The sequence below is a fragment of the Castor canadensis genome, chromosome 11 (genome assembly GCF_047511655.1).
Source record: "Castor canadensis chromosome 11, mCasCan1.hap1v2, whole genome shotgun sequence".
In the NCBI taxonomy this organism is placed as follows: Eukaryota; Metazoa; Chordata; class Mammalia; order Rodentia; family Castoridae; genus Castor; species Castor canadensis.
Genome location: NC_133396.1, coordinates 30,968,774 through 30,986,347, shown reverse-complemented (window position 1 = coordinate 30,986,347; position 17,574 = coordinate 30,968,774). Strand labels below are relative to the sequence as shown.

Here is a 17,574-nt window from a genome sequence, read left to right as displayed (position 1 = left end):
TTTGCACTTACTTGATGAAGTACTTGATTCCATCTGCTGTGTAAGCTTCCTCCCACCCATAAGGTAAGCCTAGAGTGAAAGGAAACCAAAAATACATTTAATAAGATGATGAAGATAACTTTATTTCCTGGACACAAACCTCCCCCATCCTGACAGTTATTGGAGTACATTTCTTGTACAAAATAATTTTCTAGAAAGGGAGAATTAAGACAATTCAGATGAGTTTTGATACTCAGCATCTTTACAACACAATAAATAAGTCTTGAACAGTTAACAATCTGCTTTAGTTGCAATAACTTGATTATAACTTGTCATTTACATGTGGTGAGCATTTTTGTCAGCAGGATTCAAGCAAAAATTTGTGTTTTAGCAGATAGTTTTTGCCTGCAGGCAGAAGGATGGGCAAGATGGCCTCTGCTTGTCTATTCTGGTTCAAAGTTTCTTTAATTGGTTCCCTTTACATTCTTTCACTCCACAGGGAATCATACATGAGTGCCAGATCAGCAGGGGTTTGAAAGTAGCTTTGGACAAGACAAAATTCCTTATTAAGTTTGAAAGTTTAGCAAAGTGATTTACAATGAATTGTGCCATTTTACTTTGTTAATTAAGAATTTTGTGCACTAAACATAAATGGCCAAACAATTTGCTAAACTTAGCTTCCATTTCTGTTATGGGATTGAGAATAGTTAGCTAAAAAGAGATATGGAATGAAGTAAGCCAGCAATGTGTGGTCATAGTTTATAAATGAGTACATTTTTGCCCTCATCACATGAAGACAGCACCATGTTGAGGCAGTCACATTATTTTACATCCAAATTTTGATTTCTCTAGAACATAATGATTTACACCACTTCATACCACCCCTAAATACTGCTAAGGATATTAATTGACTTTTTGGATCAGCTCTTTGACACTGATTTATCATGGCTCTTTTAATGGGTATAAGATATGCTAGATTCCACTGCTCAGGTAGTCAAGTTTTTGGGAAAGTAACCGAGAGTTTTAATGACAAATCCTTGACTTTCATTTCCCCAGGTATCAGCAAGGAGCAGAAAAGTATAGGAATAATTTATCTAAATGAAATAAAACCTTCACTCCATTATCATTCAATTTTTAGAGAAAATTCTTTGAGAAGCAACTTTAAGGATATTAGTTTTGTAATTAAGATAAACAATCAAAAAGCTTAATTTTATATTTATTCCTGAATAAGACCATGAGCAAAAATTCCACAACTATTTCCATCATATATTAATACAGGCCACCTTGGAATTTCTTTTCTTTCTTAATTTATATATGTTCCTGTTCTTAGTAAAAAATAAGCACTTTTGAGAAATTGACATAAATAAATGGCTGGCTTCTTAAAAGCCCCTGAAGTGACACTCTATGTATGTCCTCTAGTGTCCACTGCCAGCACATGTCAGGCACAGCAGACACTGCTGCAGCATAAGCTACAGTAGACTTATTTTCTGTCTTCACACTTCTTTTTTTATAGAACACTTCATTTATCCTTGATAAGACTCTACACTGGCCAGGAAGAATATAATGACAGTTGTTAAGAACCTTGTTTTCATGACAAAATGCTCAGGAACACCAGGATTTCTGATTAAAAAGGCAAAGAAGACTAAAAGTTAATGGAAAGTTACTCTGAAAGGGAAGAAAAGTATATACCTTAATGATAGTCTCTTTTAATCCATAGATCTTTTTAAAATTGAGATTGACATGAGAATACCATACCCCTGGGCCACCGAATAGAATTCCTGCCTTCCTTTTTTTTTTTTTGGCGGTACTGGGATTTGAATTTAAGGTCTTAGGTAAATTCTCTACCACTTGAATCATGCCCCCAGTCCTTTATACTTTAGTTGTTTTTCAGATAGCGTCTTCATTCTTGCTGGGGACTGGCCTCAGACCCAGACACTCCTATATCCACCTCTTGTGCTTCCCATGTAGCTGAATTATAGGCTTCTGTCACCATACCCAGGTTGTTTTTTGAGATAGAATCTCACTAACTTTCCTTGGCTGGGCTGGTCTCAAATAGAGATTCTTCCATCTTAGCATCCTGAGTAGCTGAGATTACAGATGTGCACCATCATATGCAGTCCTTTCCTTACTATTGTTAAATAAGAATTCTAACTTCACAACAGACCTACAAAGGTACTAATTCATAAGTAATAAAATAAGTGTTTCTTCTTAGAAGATTGAATAGTTTCTTATTTTTCATACAGTTGACATAATCTGTAAACAGACTTGGAAACTACACTGATAGTAATTAATCTCTTAGTGATAGTTCAGTAATAGAAAACACCTTCATTGTCTAATCATAAATTGAAAAACACAAATAGCTTAATTCATACAAAAAGAGCACTTATGACTTCTACAAGATTATATAATTATGATTATATTAGTAATACTTTTAATTTTATCACAATAAATGGTTTGGAAATAATTGTAACATATAAATATTTTTCAGTAATCATTACTATTCCAAATATAGAAGTATTTCTACAGTCACAAAATCTTGATGTACTTGCAACTATATAATGCTTCTATTTTTACTTTTTATATATAAAAAAACTGTTATGAGAACTGGAACCACCTGAATTTTTTTCTGATTGGAAGTGTCTGTCTGTGACTCCTCATATAACATTCTTTTCACTAGAAGTCATCTGTTTCTAATCAAAAACTTCATGGTGATGACTAAACTCTTCATGAACATTTAGCAAAAGTGGAAGTCTTAACTCTGTTGAGCTCAGAATTCTGGCTGCCATCTACAGCCCAACATATCCAGAATCACACTGTCATGTTCTATACAAAATGATTTCTTTTCCAGTTTCTCAGGCTATTTATGAACCAAAAAGTCTCTTCACTGTGTGTGGCCCATGTATTCATTAATTTAACATTTATCATTTATTATATGCTCACCACTTTGCTTTGGTGAGCCATGTAATGCTAAGCAAATAGATATGTATCTTGCTTTTACAGAGCTTTAAATATCTAAATAAAGCATCATTAAAATAAGTATTACGAAAGAATAATTCATAGCACAAAGGCTAAATTCCATAATGTATAAGGAACTCTTACAAATCAATAAGAAAATGATCAAGAACAAATAACAAAATAGGCAAAATGTGGAACATTCAGCACACAGAAACGCAAATGACTTAATTGTGATAATATTCTTAATTCACTCTGTGTAACAGAAACAGAAATTAAACTATTATGAGAAACCATGTTCATTTATCAGATTAGCAAAGATTAAATACTTTGATAAGACATGGTGTTGAGGGTGTGAAGAGATAGTCATTTTCAATTGATACTAAGCTAAAATTATAAAACATGCTTATGAAGAGAAATGACAATATTTATCTAGAAAAATTTAAATGTTAATAATTATGTAAGCTGACATATACTGACTGGCTATGTTTTAGACATGGTTCTATATGTTTACTAAATGACAAAACCATCACAAGGAATCTGTGCGAGGTCCTGTTATTATCCCCAGTTCAGGAAGGAGGAAACTACGGTATAGGAAGCTTAAATAACTTGCTCAAGTTTACACACCTGGCACATAGCAGAAGTCAGAATTTTAACTACTGAGCTGAACTGTCTCCATGTACAGCTCTAACAGCAATATTTCTTTTCGGAACTTACCCTATGGGTATGCTTTATGTACAAGACTGCTAATTGATTAAATACATTATATCCAAATAATGGGACATTGGATGGCTGTGAAAAAGAATCAGGAGGTAATTTATGTATAGGGGTTGAGTGGCAAGCAAGGGTTTCTGGAGGAGCTGGAGCTGTCCAGGTACAGACATGGGGAAGAACATTCTAAGTAGAGAGAACACATCTGTGAGATCTCTATACAGGGAAGAGCTTGGCACATTTGAGGAATTTAGAGAAGATCCTTGCTCTTGGAGTGAGAAAGGATTCAGCTGAAGAGGCAGGCAGGTACGATTACACAGGGCTTTGCAGGCCACATTAATTTGTTTGGAAGTTTCTTAACAAGTGAAACAGGAGGTCTACTCTTGTTTAAGATGAAGAAAGCTGAAAGAGAATGCTGTCCCTACCATATGTGGGAAAAAGTCACACAACCTGTTTTTTGAGATTCAGAGACAGAGTCATTCACCTGACAATTCCAAAGAGTAAAAGGCCTCTCTGAGAGGAGATAGGGCAAACAAACTTTTTCCCTTGGTAGAGCACAGGAAGATTAAGTGATGCCATAAACATGGGCAAGAAGAAAACTACACATTTCAAAGCCTGATTATGGGACAGCATCACAGCTTAGTCCCTCTGGGTGCCCACAGCAAAGCTGCCTTTCCTTAACAGTTTTTGGTTCATGAGAAAGACGAGAGTAGGGTAGGGGACCTTAGAGAACCTCCTGGGTGTGCAGGCTCATCCATGTTTGGGACTCTGTACAACAAGATGGGGATGGACAACTATTGGGGATAGGCATAAAACATGTGGATACCCTTGGCCCTCCTCTGATACAAACCCACAGCTGACTGTTGCTGGGGGAGAAGCAAGAGACATCCCTATACTCTGAACAGGGCTTGCTCTGACCTGGGATAAGAGCCATTTGTTTCTGGAGGAGAAGCAAGAAATCCTCACTTCCAGTCATGCACCTGACTCTCAGAAATGATCCTTTGTTTTATTCCTGCACTACAGGGGGGTGTGTGTGTGGAGGGGAGGGTGAGTAGAAAATACCCTGCACTTTTAGGCAGGGAGTTAGGAAATCTGATGTCCAAGAACAATGGCTTGGATTTTGATAAAACAAAACAAAACAAACAACAACAACAACTACATCTTGGCCCCCTGACATTAATGAAATACCTCATGACATGAGCTGCGTCTTATTGACCAGCACTCTCCACAGCCTGCAGAAAATGAAAATCCTCTTGTGATCATTTAAGGCCAAAAACTCCCCTTCCCAATATGTAAGAGGAATTAATGCCAAGCATGACCCAGTTTTACGCAGATGCCATGATAGTCCTGGTCTGACCATCATCTAAGGTCTGACTCCTCTGCCTGACATATGGGAGGAATTAATGATAAATAACCTATTTCCCAGGAAAACCCCTCTTGTTTTCCAAGAAGAATTACCTGTACGCCTGCAGACCTCAGTAAAAGTTTGAAATCTTAAGCCCCTCAGGGGCAGTGACCATTCTCAAGCCTGCTACTCTCCCATCTTGAGAGGGTACTTTTACTTTTGGCTTTGCCTTAATAAACCTGCTTTCACTTAGTCTCCTTTGTGTCCATCCTTGAATTCTTTCTTCAGTGAGGCCAAGGACCTGCTGGCACCAGACTCAGTGACACACTGACATTAGATAAAAAGTCACCTGACACTGGGGGTTGAGGAAAGGCAACATGTTCAGACCCAGTACCTTTGTGCTAATACAAAGCAGAGTTTGACATCCTCAAGGAGAAGGCAGGAAGCCACTTGTGAGCACTGAGTAAGAGGTAGGGTTGTTTGTGATAGAGGATGGGCAGGAAGGTAGAGAAAGTTCCATCCTTGAGTCTCAGGTGCATAGGGTCTGCCTACAATGGTTTGGAGGAGAACTGGAAGCCTTCCCCTAGCATCTACACCTACTAATCTTCACTGAATAAAAACAACAGTACACTGCTAGGAGGGCAAGAAAGAGACCTTAAGTGTCCCCTGAGATGCAGGTGTGGATAGAATGCTAAGAGATTGGGACAGAGCATAAATACTCCAGCTCTCACATAAGCACCACTGGAGGAATTTGAAGTCTTTGGTGAACTTAAGGTAACTGGCTACAACAGCATGTAAACCCAAGTACAAATGAGACTGAATTAACATCATGTGAATGGGTTAACAGAAGAGACATGCTCATTTCTGCTTTTAAATATTACTCATCTCAGCTTCTATTTTCCTGTCTTTAGTATATTCCATGAAGATTATGAGACACAGATAAAAATTAGAGTGGGGAAAAAAAAAGATTCAAAGCCAAAGGATGGAAACAGTCAACAGAACCAGACCCAGAAGTGGACAAAATGATGGACTTTAAAATAAAAATAATTCATACATTAAAAGATAAAATAGAGCTGGTGTGGTGGTACACATAATCCCAGCAATTGGGAGGCTGAGGCAGGATGATCACAAGATTGAGGCCAGTCTGGACTACATAGTGAGACCCTATTTTTTAAAATAAATAAACAAAAAAAATCTAGTGAAAGCTAGTGACTTGTTAGTTTAACTAAAGCAATGCTCCTGTTTGTGTATATTACGCAAAGGATGGGTGAGCCCTAGAATCTTGCTAAATGGTGTGATGGAAGGAGAGAAGAAGGTCAGTTGACTGAAGGAATGTATATGAAAGTTGGAATAGTGGGCCACACACTTTAAGCTGAATGAGAAGAAAAGTTAAAACAATAATGTAGACCAAAGGATAGAGAATGTAGACCAAAGGATAGAGAAAGTAGAGAGGTAGAGTGGTAGGAGGTCTTGAGGAGGGTAGTAACCACAGTGAGCTGGAAAGATGAGAATTTGAGTGACAGAGTGAGGTGCTTATACCAGTTCTTGCAGAAGCCACAATTCATAGTGAGAGTAGAGGACCATGGTAAGGGGTGTGTGTGGTGGGGGGAATGGGAGGCACTGGCCAAAAACTGTAATGTGAAGAAGGTGGATTCAGATAGATGATGGCAGGAGCTGGAGTAGGGAGAAATCTGAGACTGAGAATTCTAAGAATAAAACTCACAAAGACAATATCATCAGTCTCACACACAGCTCAAACAGCCAGATTTGAAAACCTCTTGTTAGTGTAATTGTCACAAAAACTCAAATACATTTATCTTCTAGCATCTGATAGTTTGAGAAGAACAATGGAGGGAAGGGGAGAAAGACAGAGGGAAAGGTAGAGAAAGTCCTAATTCACAATTAATAAGGTTTTACTAAAGAATATGACATTCATCATAGAAGTGGACTTTTCACTTGATTTGCAGAGAAAAATCTGAATCATATGCAATATTCTTTTAATTAATATATAGTAATTATATAAAATAATAGGTTTATTATATTTTCATAGATGTACATATAGTATAGTTTGATCATACTCACCCCTCATAACCCTCTCTTGTCCCTCCTCCTTCCTTCAACCAGCCCTTCATTGTTCTCTAATACTCCCCTTTCTACTTTCATGTCTTTTTTTAAAATCTTGATTTCACATGAGAGCTTATTTCACTTCACATGATGATCTCCAATTCGAACCATTTTCCTGCAAATGATTAATTTCACCCTTTATGGCCGAATTCCACTGTGTATACACACATATACCACATTTTCATTATCCATTCATCTGCTGATAGGCACCTAAGTTGATTCCATAACTTGGCTCTTGCCACAATAAACATGGGCAATAAACATCTCTACTGTATGCTGGCTTTAATTCCTTTAGGATATATCCAGGAGTGGTATAGACAGAGCATTTCAAAGCTCTCTTTTTAATTTTTTGAGGAATCACCACACTGATTTCCATAGAGGTTGAACTAACAGTGTATAAGTATTCCCTCCCATCCTTGCCAGCATTTGTGGCTGTTTGTAATGTTCTTCAATTAACAAGCTGAATAACCAAGGGAAAGTAATCTTCAGGAGTCTCATATTTCTCACAGTGATGACCAGAGCCTTCCTGCTAGCTTATGGAGTTATCATGTGACTTTATTAATTAATATATAACTACACAATAATATACAAAAGGAGCCCACTATTATTAATAATAGTGAAAATAATAACTCATTCTTCATTGCTTATGGTTCTAGTGAGATAATTTGGATGCTTTACATAGGAAAACTTTACAAATATCTATAGGGAAAGTTCCATTGAAGCGAAGTCATTTTTTTTTCTCAATAATCCTTTCCTCAATACAGGAAGTTATACAGTCTGTTTCACTTATAACATTCAGCAAGAGAGTAACAAAAACCAGTGGGATAGCCTAACACTCATCCAGTGGTGTGATGCTAAATGTTTAACAATGGGCCTCTGAGGGGAGGGTGAGCCACAATCTGTAGCATTTGCTAGTTTCTGTAGTGTAATAAACCCCAGAACTGTGACCAATTCAAGGTACTGATGTGATGTCACTGAATATGGAGGTGGTAAGAAATGCGTACTGACACATCATGATACATTTCGCGGATACAGTAGTTGTAAATAACTTTGAAGAAACAATAGGAAAATGAAGGAAAATAACTAGAAAGTGGTGTTTTTACTATTTACCACCTTTTATTTTAATATATCTTAATTTTCTGTTTAAACATTTTAATTCTTGACAACTGATTCACAAAATTCTTATAAGTCAGACCTAGCCAATTCCAACATATTACTGTGGACATCTGTTTCCCTGGTTCTAATAGATGGGAAAGTTACAAAAAATCAAAGGATAGAAACACTGCCCAGCAGATGAGTACATGGAACTAACATTAGGTTTTAAAGATGTAGAGAACTGTTGCCCTAATAACAAATGATATATTTATTGGAGATTTACACAAAACTTTCTACAAGCCTGACATCCTTGTAGATATTTTATAAATATTATTTACTCATTATACCTTCATATAAAGCATTTTAAGATAGGTGTATTATTAGTACCAAAAGAAGAAACAAAGGGGTTTAAGGAACTTGCCCATTGTCACACTGCTAATCAATAGTACAATCACGATTTGAAGGCTATCAACCCGAGGCTGGACCATCTGCTTTTAAGCAATGTTGTATTGTTTTCATTTCCCTAAGTCTTTTTTATATAGCTGACAGTCAATATTAAAATGACCAAATAATATGTTTGCCCAACTTTTAGGAGAACAAAAATGAAAACAAAATTTCTAGCATCTCAATCTCTACACTGCCTTCCAAAGCAATGCTCTTTAAAAGGAACTGAGGTAATTTCTAGGCTTGAACACAAAGCAGTCTATTTTAGAGACATTTTATGCTAGATTTACAATTGTACATGTTAATTTGTAGGTCTGAACTGCAGTGCCAATTTTAAAAGAACTAATAATTTTCCCATGAAAAGGAAATCTATTATACTAAGAGATGGTTGTGACTTATGAATAACCAAATAATGCAGCATTTCAAATATAAAAATAATTTCTAAGGAAATCATTTCTAAAAAGAACTATATAAATTTTCTGCATTGTACTTTAAACACTCCTACTATTAGGCTTATATAAAGGCTGTATTAACAGACAAGATTCTGGATCTGTAACTTGGTTTTAAACACCTAGTTACATATAGCATCGTTGAAGGGAAAAAAAGCAAATCACATAAAATATGCAACATAGAAGAGTTTTGTTTCTTCTGTCTTTCAAATTCAAAAGTTCAAATGTTAACAAAATTAGTTATAAATTATTTCTAGTTAGAAGTCACACATCCAGCAAGCTAAAAGCCCTACTATATTAAAAGAATAACACAGTAAAAATGTTCTCAGAGGTTATTTGATGGTTCATGGTCTTCTTTATCTAATTGTTACTACTTTTTTGGCAAATAAATATCTTCTACAATAGTACTTAGATAAAAAGGAGGGGGAAAACTATTATTTACTTTCTACGTTACTCTTCTCAACAGATGCAACACCAGAATTTTTGTAGTTAGAGTTCTTTACTTCCAGTTAGATTGTATGGTCATTTCCTTGAACTCTGATATCCAGACATTTGAGATGCCAGTTTAATGCTTTTTCTTACACTGCTAGCCCTCATCCCCAAACCCAGACTGGAGATAAGAATGTAGCATTTCATTGGCAGTTGTCTCTGTGCATTTACACAATGCTGGGGGAATGATCTGGGTACTTTGGTTTGTTTTGCTTAAAATCGATAACATACAGTGAACTTCATTCTGTGCACTGACTAAAGCTCAGCGTAAGCTTGGTGAAGCTTTCTCACTAGGGTGTGAGATCTCACTCTTTATAATTAACCTAAAGACATAGCTGAATTACAGAACTAAATGGTCTTTTCAAACATGATTCTGCTCTGACAACTTTTGCTGAGTTAATCAAGGCAAGAGCAGGAATGGTAATAGTCTGGAGAGCTGTTCCTTCTTATCTTCCTGCCTTACTTAGGCACTTCTTTCAGGGGTTTGCTCAGATGTACTTCGGTCTGTGGTGCCTTCTTGGTCAATATAAAATAGCACTTGGTCACCTCTGACACAAATTACCCCCCACACCTAACCTATTTTCTTTTCTCTCTTCCTTTACTAGGATAAACTAGTGAAATTTTTGTTTACTGCTCATATGCCAACACTATTGTGCACAAAGTAGATTCTTAATTGCTATTTTCTGAACTTAGGAATCAGTGTTTACTATATCAAGTATCTGTGGCAATACAAACACCCACTATTTAATCTGATGTAAAAATTGAGAGGAGAGCTCTTTAGAAAAAAGTGTTGGAAGGGTGTTAGATTAGGAGAGAATTTAAAGTAGAGCTGGAAAGGAGGTACTTAAGTATTTGAATTATTTTCCCATGAGTTGATATACTTTTTCCTCTATGGGTTACCAAGATGGAGGGGTGTGTGTTTCTAATTCTTTTAACTATACAAAGATAAACAAGAGTTATTTGCTGTTGTTATGATTGTAATCAAGATATTAAGGAATCGGTGCCTGATGAACATGAATTAATGGAGCTGTTGGCAGGAAAAAAGGGGTAATTTTATAACTGCACCTTCTCTTTTTTTGGCTTCATTTAGGAAAACTGGTTTGGTGATTAAAGGTGGTAAAGTTGCTGTTCAGCAAGCTTGGTTTCTTTTGGTGAGGAGTAACAGCAACAAGCTGGGTACTCCAAAATGCACCACTGTTTGTCTGCAACTAACAGTTGCCTAAGGGAAGTATGTGGACAGACTTGATCTAAGAAGACAGGAACAGTAGCATGTTAACTGCTTCAAAATGCTAGATTCAAAACAGTGAAATTATTATATATTTTAAAATGATTTCATGAATATCTCTTTGGGATATTATCTTTCTACCATCATAAAATATTTTTAAGAGTATCTCATACCAGAATTCTAAAAATTAGCTTTAAAAACCAGAAAGTAAAAAAATCAGGAATTTTGAATGTAAGCATTCAAGAAAACACTTATTGTTCTTAACTTTTATAGTTTTCTACTCTTTCATAATACATTATCACAAACTTAGCAGTACAAGACCACATGTATTAGCTCGAGTCTATAGGTTGAGTGTTTAGCATGGCATAGCTGGTTCTTTGCTTAGGGCATCATAAAGCTAAAAGGAAGGTGTTAGATAATCTGGAAGTGCTGGCAAAAATATGCTTCCAAATTAATTTTTATTGTAGGTAGACTTGAGTTTGGTGGTTGGCATTCCTTGCAGTGTGACACCCTCCATTTTCAATCTAGTCATGGTGCAGAGTCTTCATGCTGCAAATCTGACTTCCAGCTCACTGATTTCTACATTTTCCAGGTTTTAAGGTCTCATGGAGGTCAGGCCCATCAGGATACTCTCCCTGCCTTAAGGTCAACTGATTACATATCAAAACCCCCAAGAATTTGGGGGATCACTTTAGAACTCTACAATTATGCTTTTTATTTTAAAAAAAAGTCTAAAACAGAGGTGGCGACAGGTTTTTTTTCCCCCCCTAGGAATGAAATGTCCACACAAAAAACAACTTCATAACTAAATTTTTTAAGAGGAAGGTATAAAATATAAAAATAATCTACAATTTAAAAGAGTCATGGGATTGTAAACATTTTCCTCAATAAATCTAGAACATTAAAAAAACAGTGTTTTGTTTCATTTTGTGGTCAGTTAATGAAAGTGATAAAAAAAGAAGAAAAAGAGAAGGAAGTTAGCAAGGGAGTGAGAGGCCAGAAGGTAGGAAAAGATAAGAAATTAAAAAAGAATGTTTACTGCTTAACTAAATTGGCTAAGAAATCTTACCGTAGTCAGCATAGTACTGACTATGAGATAAAAGGAGACAGTATAAATAACTGGGGTTATGGGAGGCTAAGTGTAGGCATAGCAAAGATGGGTAGGTAAGGTGGGTTTGGAGGTGGTGAATTCAATCTCATCTTATCTCCTGATCTCATCTGGAATCTCATACAGAGAAATCTCCCCCACATGTGTCCAGCAGGGTAACCTCCTGAAATTCTCAGCAGTGTACCTAATTCCTCACTTGCTCAGACTCTGGAGCAGCCAGAGTCTTCATTCAACACATTTTCTTCCCAAATTTGTAAAACGACTGCTATCAAAGAACAGGTAGACCCCAATGCAGAACAGTGCTTCACACATAGTGGGGACTCAAGAAGGGTCTGCTGACTGACTGAAGAAATTTGCCTCCCATGAACACTACTGGTTCTATGAATCTTGCACATATTTGAAATTTTATTGTTGTTATAGGTCTTTGTACTCATCAGGGGAACTTTCTTGCAAATATTTGCACAACTGTTATTTGTGGATTTTGACAACAGGGTAGTGGAAGACCAATAGACATGCAACTTTAGAAATATTGTCACAGACTAAATTAAATGAAGCAATATCAATATTTCCTACCTGGAGCACAGATAATTGCAACTCTAAACATCACTGATCTATAGTTATTTGCATATTGCTGTTAATATCTTTATCTTTTAAATTTAAAAAACATTATTGGGAAATCTGTTAATGGTTTCACATCACTTTCAGGTAAACCTTGAAAATATAACAAACCTTCCTTCAGACAGCTGCCTGAGAAGATCCATTTGAAGTTTTATTAAATGCAATTTAAAATGATTTGAAGAAAAACAATATGAATGTCCTCATAAAGGAGATAAATTTTTTTAAAAATTGGTTTCACAAAGTATGATAAGTTCAATAATGATTACATTAAAGAGTTACAACCTCAAATAAGTGGTTCAAGCTTTACTTTTTTTCTTTTTCTGTTTTGCAAACACAGTCAGTCCTGACAGTGTACTTTAAGATCACTTAAAAATGTAAAAATCCATAGCCTGGTATTCAAGACCATTCAAAACATATCTACAGAAACATATGTCCTTGAATGTCCACAACAGTTTTATTCAGAATAGATTCAAACTGAAGACAACTCAAACATCCATCCACTAATTGGTGCCAGGGTAAATAAATTGTGATAAAACAATACAGCATAATGCTACTTAGCAATACTGATACTGTTGATACACATGTCATGGATAAATCTCAAAGCACTGTACTAAGGAGAAGAAGCTAGTTACTTGTAGACTGTCTATAGGAAATTTTAGAAACAAAGTACAGCGACAACAGATCAGTGGCTGCATGGAACAAGGGGTGAGGGGCTGATTATGTAGGAATGCATGAGGAGGTTGTGGGGTGATAGAACAGGATTAAGGTAGTGTTATACAACTGCATATATTTGTCAAAACTCACTGAACTGTACAGTTACATTTTGTTGTGTATAAATTACATCTCAATTTTTTAACAAATGAGAAAATCTTTTGAAGCAGTTCCATAAACAAACACATTTTTAAAAAGGTACCTCAAAATGACTGTAGTATTCCCTTTTTGTTTTCATGTTCCATCAGTTTCATTTATGGTCTATTTCCTAGGACACATTATTTCTTCTATGCTTTCTCTACACAACATCATTGTGGAACACAGTTCCCCAAAAACCAATTTTTTAATGAATTTCAAAGACAATAGCCAGGTACCAGAATCTTTGCCCAGATGACAACAGGACTCTTAGAGATTTCTTCAGTTGGGAAGTATATCAAGACATTTTTGTGTTGTGATATAACACAAGACAATGAATGTCTTGTATATGTTGTGTTACATACAACGAAATGCACAAATCATTTGTGCATTCACTTAATTTTCAAAAATACCAAATTTACATACAATGAAATGTACAAATCATGTGTACATTCACTTAATTTTCAAAAATACCTATACAAATGTAACCCAAACCCCTATCAACTCTTATTGAGAAAGAGAACATTATCACTATCCCAGAAAGATCCCTTTTCTATGGATTTCTACTTCCATTTCCCACAGAAAGCCACTGTCTGATTTTTTTTATTGTTTTATTATTCATATGTGCCTGATTTTTTAAGAGATATATGTTTTTTACTTTTAGAGTGTCCATTTAGTTTCAAATTTTTATTTCTATTTCTCTGCCTCTCTTTCATTATGAGCATGTTTTTCTTTCTTTATCTCATTGCACATAGTTGTAACAACTACTTTAAAAGTCTATATTCTATTATCATCTTGGTCTTTTTGGGTTTAGCGTTTGTTGACTGAGAAAGCCAGTTTTGAGAATACACACACACACACACACACACACACACACACACACAGTTTCTTTTCTGAGTAATTTTGGATTGTTTCTGGAAATTGTGAATGTTATACTGGAGAAACTCTGGATTCTGGCACATTGGTCTGACAGATTTTTTAGAAGGAAAACTCTGTCTCCTGGGTGGCACATTAAATCTCAGCTCAGTTTCTCATTTCCCCCTCTTGGTTTGGTTGTCTGCAATATGCCTTGCAGTTCCCTGTAGTTTAGTGTCAGTCAGAGATTTTAGTAGAGTTTAGACACAGAATCAGGGCATCCCAATTTCTGGCTCTCTCTTTTCTAGGATTTCCTCCCTCACTTTCCAGCAGCAATGTCACCTGCTAGTTCTGTAGGACAGAAAGACTACAGAGTATCACACCATTGGTTTTTCTAGGGCTCAGAGTGAAGAAAGCAAGGGGTCCAGGGAGCAAAATGTAAAGATACTCACCACAGAAAGCTCATGCAAGTGTAAGGTCAACACCTGAGACTGACTGCCCCTTTAAGTGGGACATATCCTAAGTGGTACCTGGCTTGCTTCACTCTCTAGTCCCAGCTCTGGGTCCTGCCATCAACTTAACTGTGGAACAAATAGGAAACTAATCCCATGTTGTGGTTTACCTTCAAGTTTTGACAAATCTCCCAAATCTGCCTGCTTTTATTACTTTCCATAGGCTCAGGTGGTTGTGTTTGTATTTTGTCTTTGGTTTATAATGGTTTCTGAAGGATGGCTTGTCAGTCAGGAGCTTACTCAGTCAGAGTAGAAAGAGAACTATTAGTAGAACACAGGGATCCTGTGTTCAATTTTCTCATCTACAGATTGGAGACTGAAGCCAGAAAAGATAAAGAGCTTTGGCACAGCCAATTATAAAGAAAGATAGTAATCTACCTTCTAATCAAGTGACCATCCACCACACCGTTCTGCAATAATAGTGAACGAAAAGAGTAACTTCTGTGCAGAGTGGAACACCTCATATGAAGACCTGTCTTTCAAATGTACATACATTTTATATTAATTCTCAACTATTAATTATGATTTGCTTGGCTGTTTGCTATAGTTATGGACTGAAGGTTTATGTCCTCCTAAAATTCTTCCGTTGAATCTCTCACTACCATGATGGCTGCATTTGTAGAGATAGATGGTAGAAAGTAGTAAAGATTAAATTAGATCATAAAGGGTGGGGACCTGATTCCAAGGATTAGCATCCTTATATGAGGAAACACCATAGAAAGCTCTCTCTCTCTCTCTCTCTCTATCATATACACACACACCCTGTGCACACACAAAGCCATGTGAGTATACACCAAGATGCAGCCAACCTAAAAGAGAAGAGGTCTCAATAACATCTACCTTATTTTGTCTGTATCTTGATCTTGGACTTAGCTTCCAGAACTGTGAGAAATACATTTCAGCCAGTCTGTGGTATTTTGTTATGGGCAGCCTGAGTTGACAAATATGGCTATAAAAATGGACCCAAATTTTGTACACTGGTAAACCAACTTACTATATAAGTTGACAAAATTACTTCAGCCTGACTATACAAACAAAGGTAAACACATATTCTTTAAGAGAGCCTGAACTCAGAAAAACAAAATACATCAATCAGTAAGAATAACTGTTTTGATGGCTAAACTCAGCATTTTGAGTAAATCTGTTGTGTAGTTGAGGGGCAAACAGTGTTTCTAAAATAATTTCATCCCATTGTATTTCCTATCTTATAACTATTAGTAAATATCACAGCATATTCTGCAAATGCCTTTAAAGAATAGCACGCACACAGGTACCATGCCAAAGTAAGGCCTGAAAACATATCCTTTATGTATAATACCAAGCTTTCTGATCTACAACATGCCTTGGTTCATCTTTTCTTGATTTTCACACCTGACCCCTCAGCCTACACTATCATTTGAACTTCCATCTCACCCTCTCACCCCTCAGTTGCCGTTTCTGTCATCTCTTCTCATATCATGGGGCCTCACTACCATTTTTACCTATGTTTAATAAGATTTTTTCATGGTGACCTGCCCTGGAATCTTCTTGTCTTATCCTTAGGCTGACCCAATACATCCCAACCTAGACCTGGAATAGTAACCATCATTATCAAATAAAAGGAACTAATAGAAATAAAGAGGCATTGCATATGGTTAGGAGGATATTATCCACTAGAATTTCAAGACAGACTTCTCATTTTCCCCTATTGTTTCATCTCTCTTTGTCTTATGTACATTGCTATTTTTGTAGTGAGATATTCTGTTCTTAAAATATTAGGCCAGAATATTTTACTTTTACACTCTGATTCCCTTATATCTTTTCTTTCCACCTGATAGAATGCAGTAAAGATGATCTATTTCAAAAGAAGCTAAGAAATTTGAGTTACCTCTCATTTGACCAGTGATGAAAACTACAGATGAGTCAGGATAAAACACCTATAAGCAATTACAAGCAGGCATTTTTTATTTCTACATATGGATTTGTTTTGATTGATGTAGATAACCATTCCAAGAAAGTCAGATGCCAATTCTACCATCTCTTTCCTTAACTTTATATTGTCATGTGTGGTTTTAATAAAGTCCCAAAGTATGTCTTTCCTCTTCACTTGACTATCTTATTTTAAAACTGAATAGAAAGAAAAGCTACTATGTCTTGGAATCTTGATACCAAAAGTACTTTGTCAGAAGGTTATCTAACTATTTGGTAGGAGGTTCTCTAATTTTTGGATTGGAGTTAAAATTGTGTCTGTTTTTCAAGGGAACTGGAACTAAATGAGCCCTTTCTGTATTTTCCCAAGTTCACAATAGATAGCTGATACACTGTGCTTGCTCTTAGCACACTAGGACCTTGTCAAAGGCATGGCCAAGTGCACAACAAAAGGGTCAAATGCTGAAAAATAAATGAATAAGCCAGGCGAGATCTTAGAGCCCGGTACAGGTCCACTTGGTGTATAATACAGGAAGCCTCATCAAGGCGTGTTACCCAGCTTGAAATCATGATTTGCATAGTTGTTAGTTATATTAGTCCTTGTTAAGCACGAATCTAGCAAGGGAAGGATTTAATCAAACAAAGTTGGATCCTGAAAAAAATTTAAATAAAATCCTTACTGCTTTAATTAATAACAGAAAGGAAGAGGTATGACAAACAAAAAGGAATATAAACTTGCATAAATTTGGAGAAATTTATGCAAATTAGAAAGACTTTCTAATTTTAAAAAGTTAGCTTCAAACTTTCAAGTACACTTTGATTTAAGGTAATATTCTTTAAGAATGTATTTTAATGACCGTATGAAATACTTATAAACCAAAACTTTAAGTAATTATTGTTAAATAAGCACTCAA

At 36.0% G+C, this 17,574-nt stretch overlaps 1 protein-coding gene across 9 annotated transcripts in view; it reads right to left on the bottom strand.

The window, feature by feature from the left end:
• Nucleotides 1-17,574, bottom strand: part of Stxbp4 (syntaxin binding protein 4) — a 201,915-nt gene that overhangs the window by 56,952 nt on the left and 127,389 nt on the right. For all 9 annotated transcript variants that reach the window (XM_074046086.1, XM_074046092.1, XM_074046085.1 and 6 more), the window contains one exon: nt 12-69. In XM_074046086.1, the coding sequence (XP_073902187.1) occupies nt 12-69 (58 nt within the window). The remainder of the gene's footprint in view (nt 1-11; nt 70-17,574) is intronic.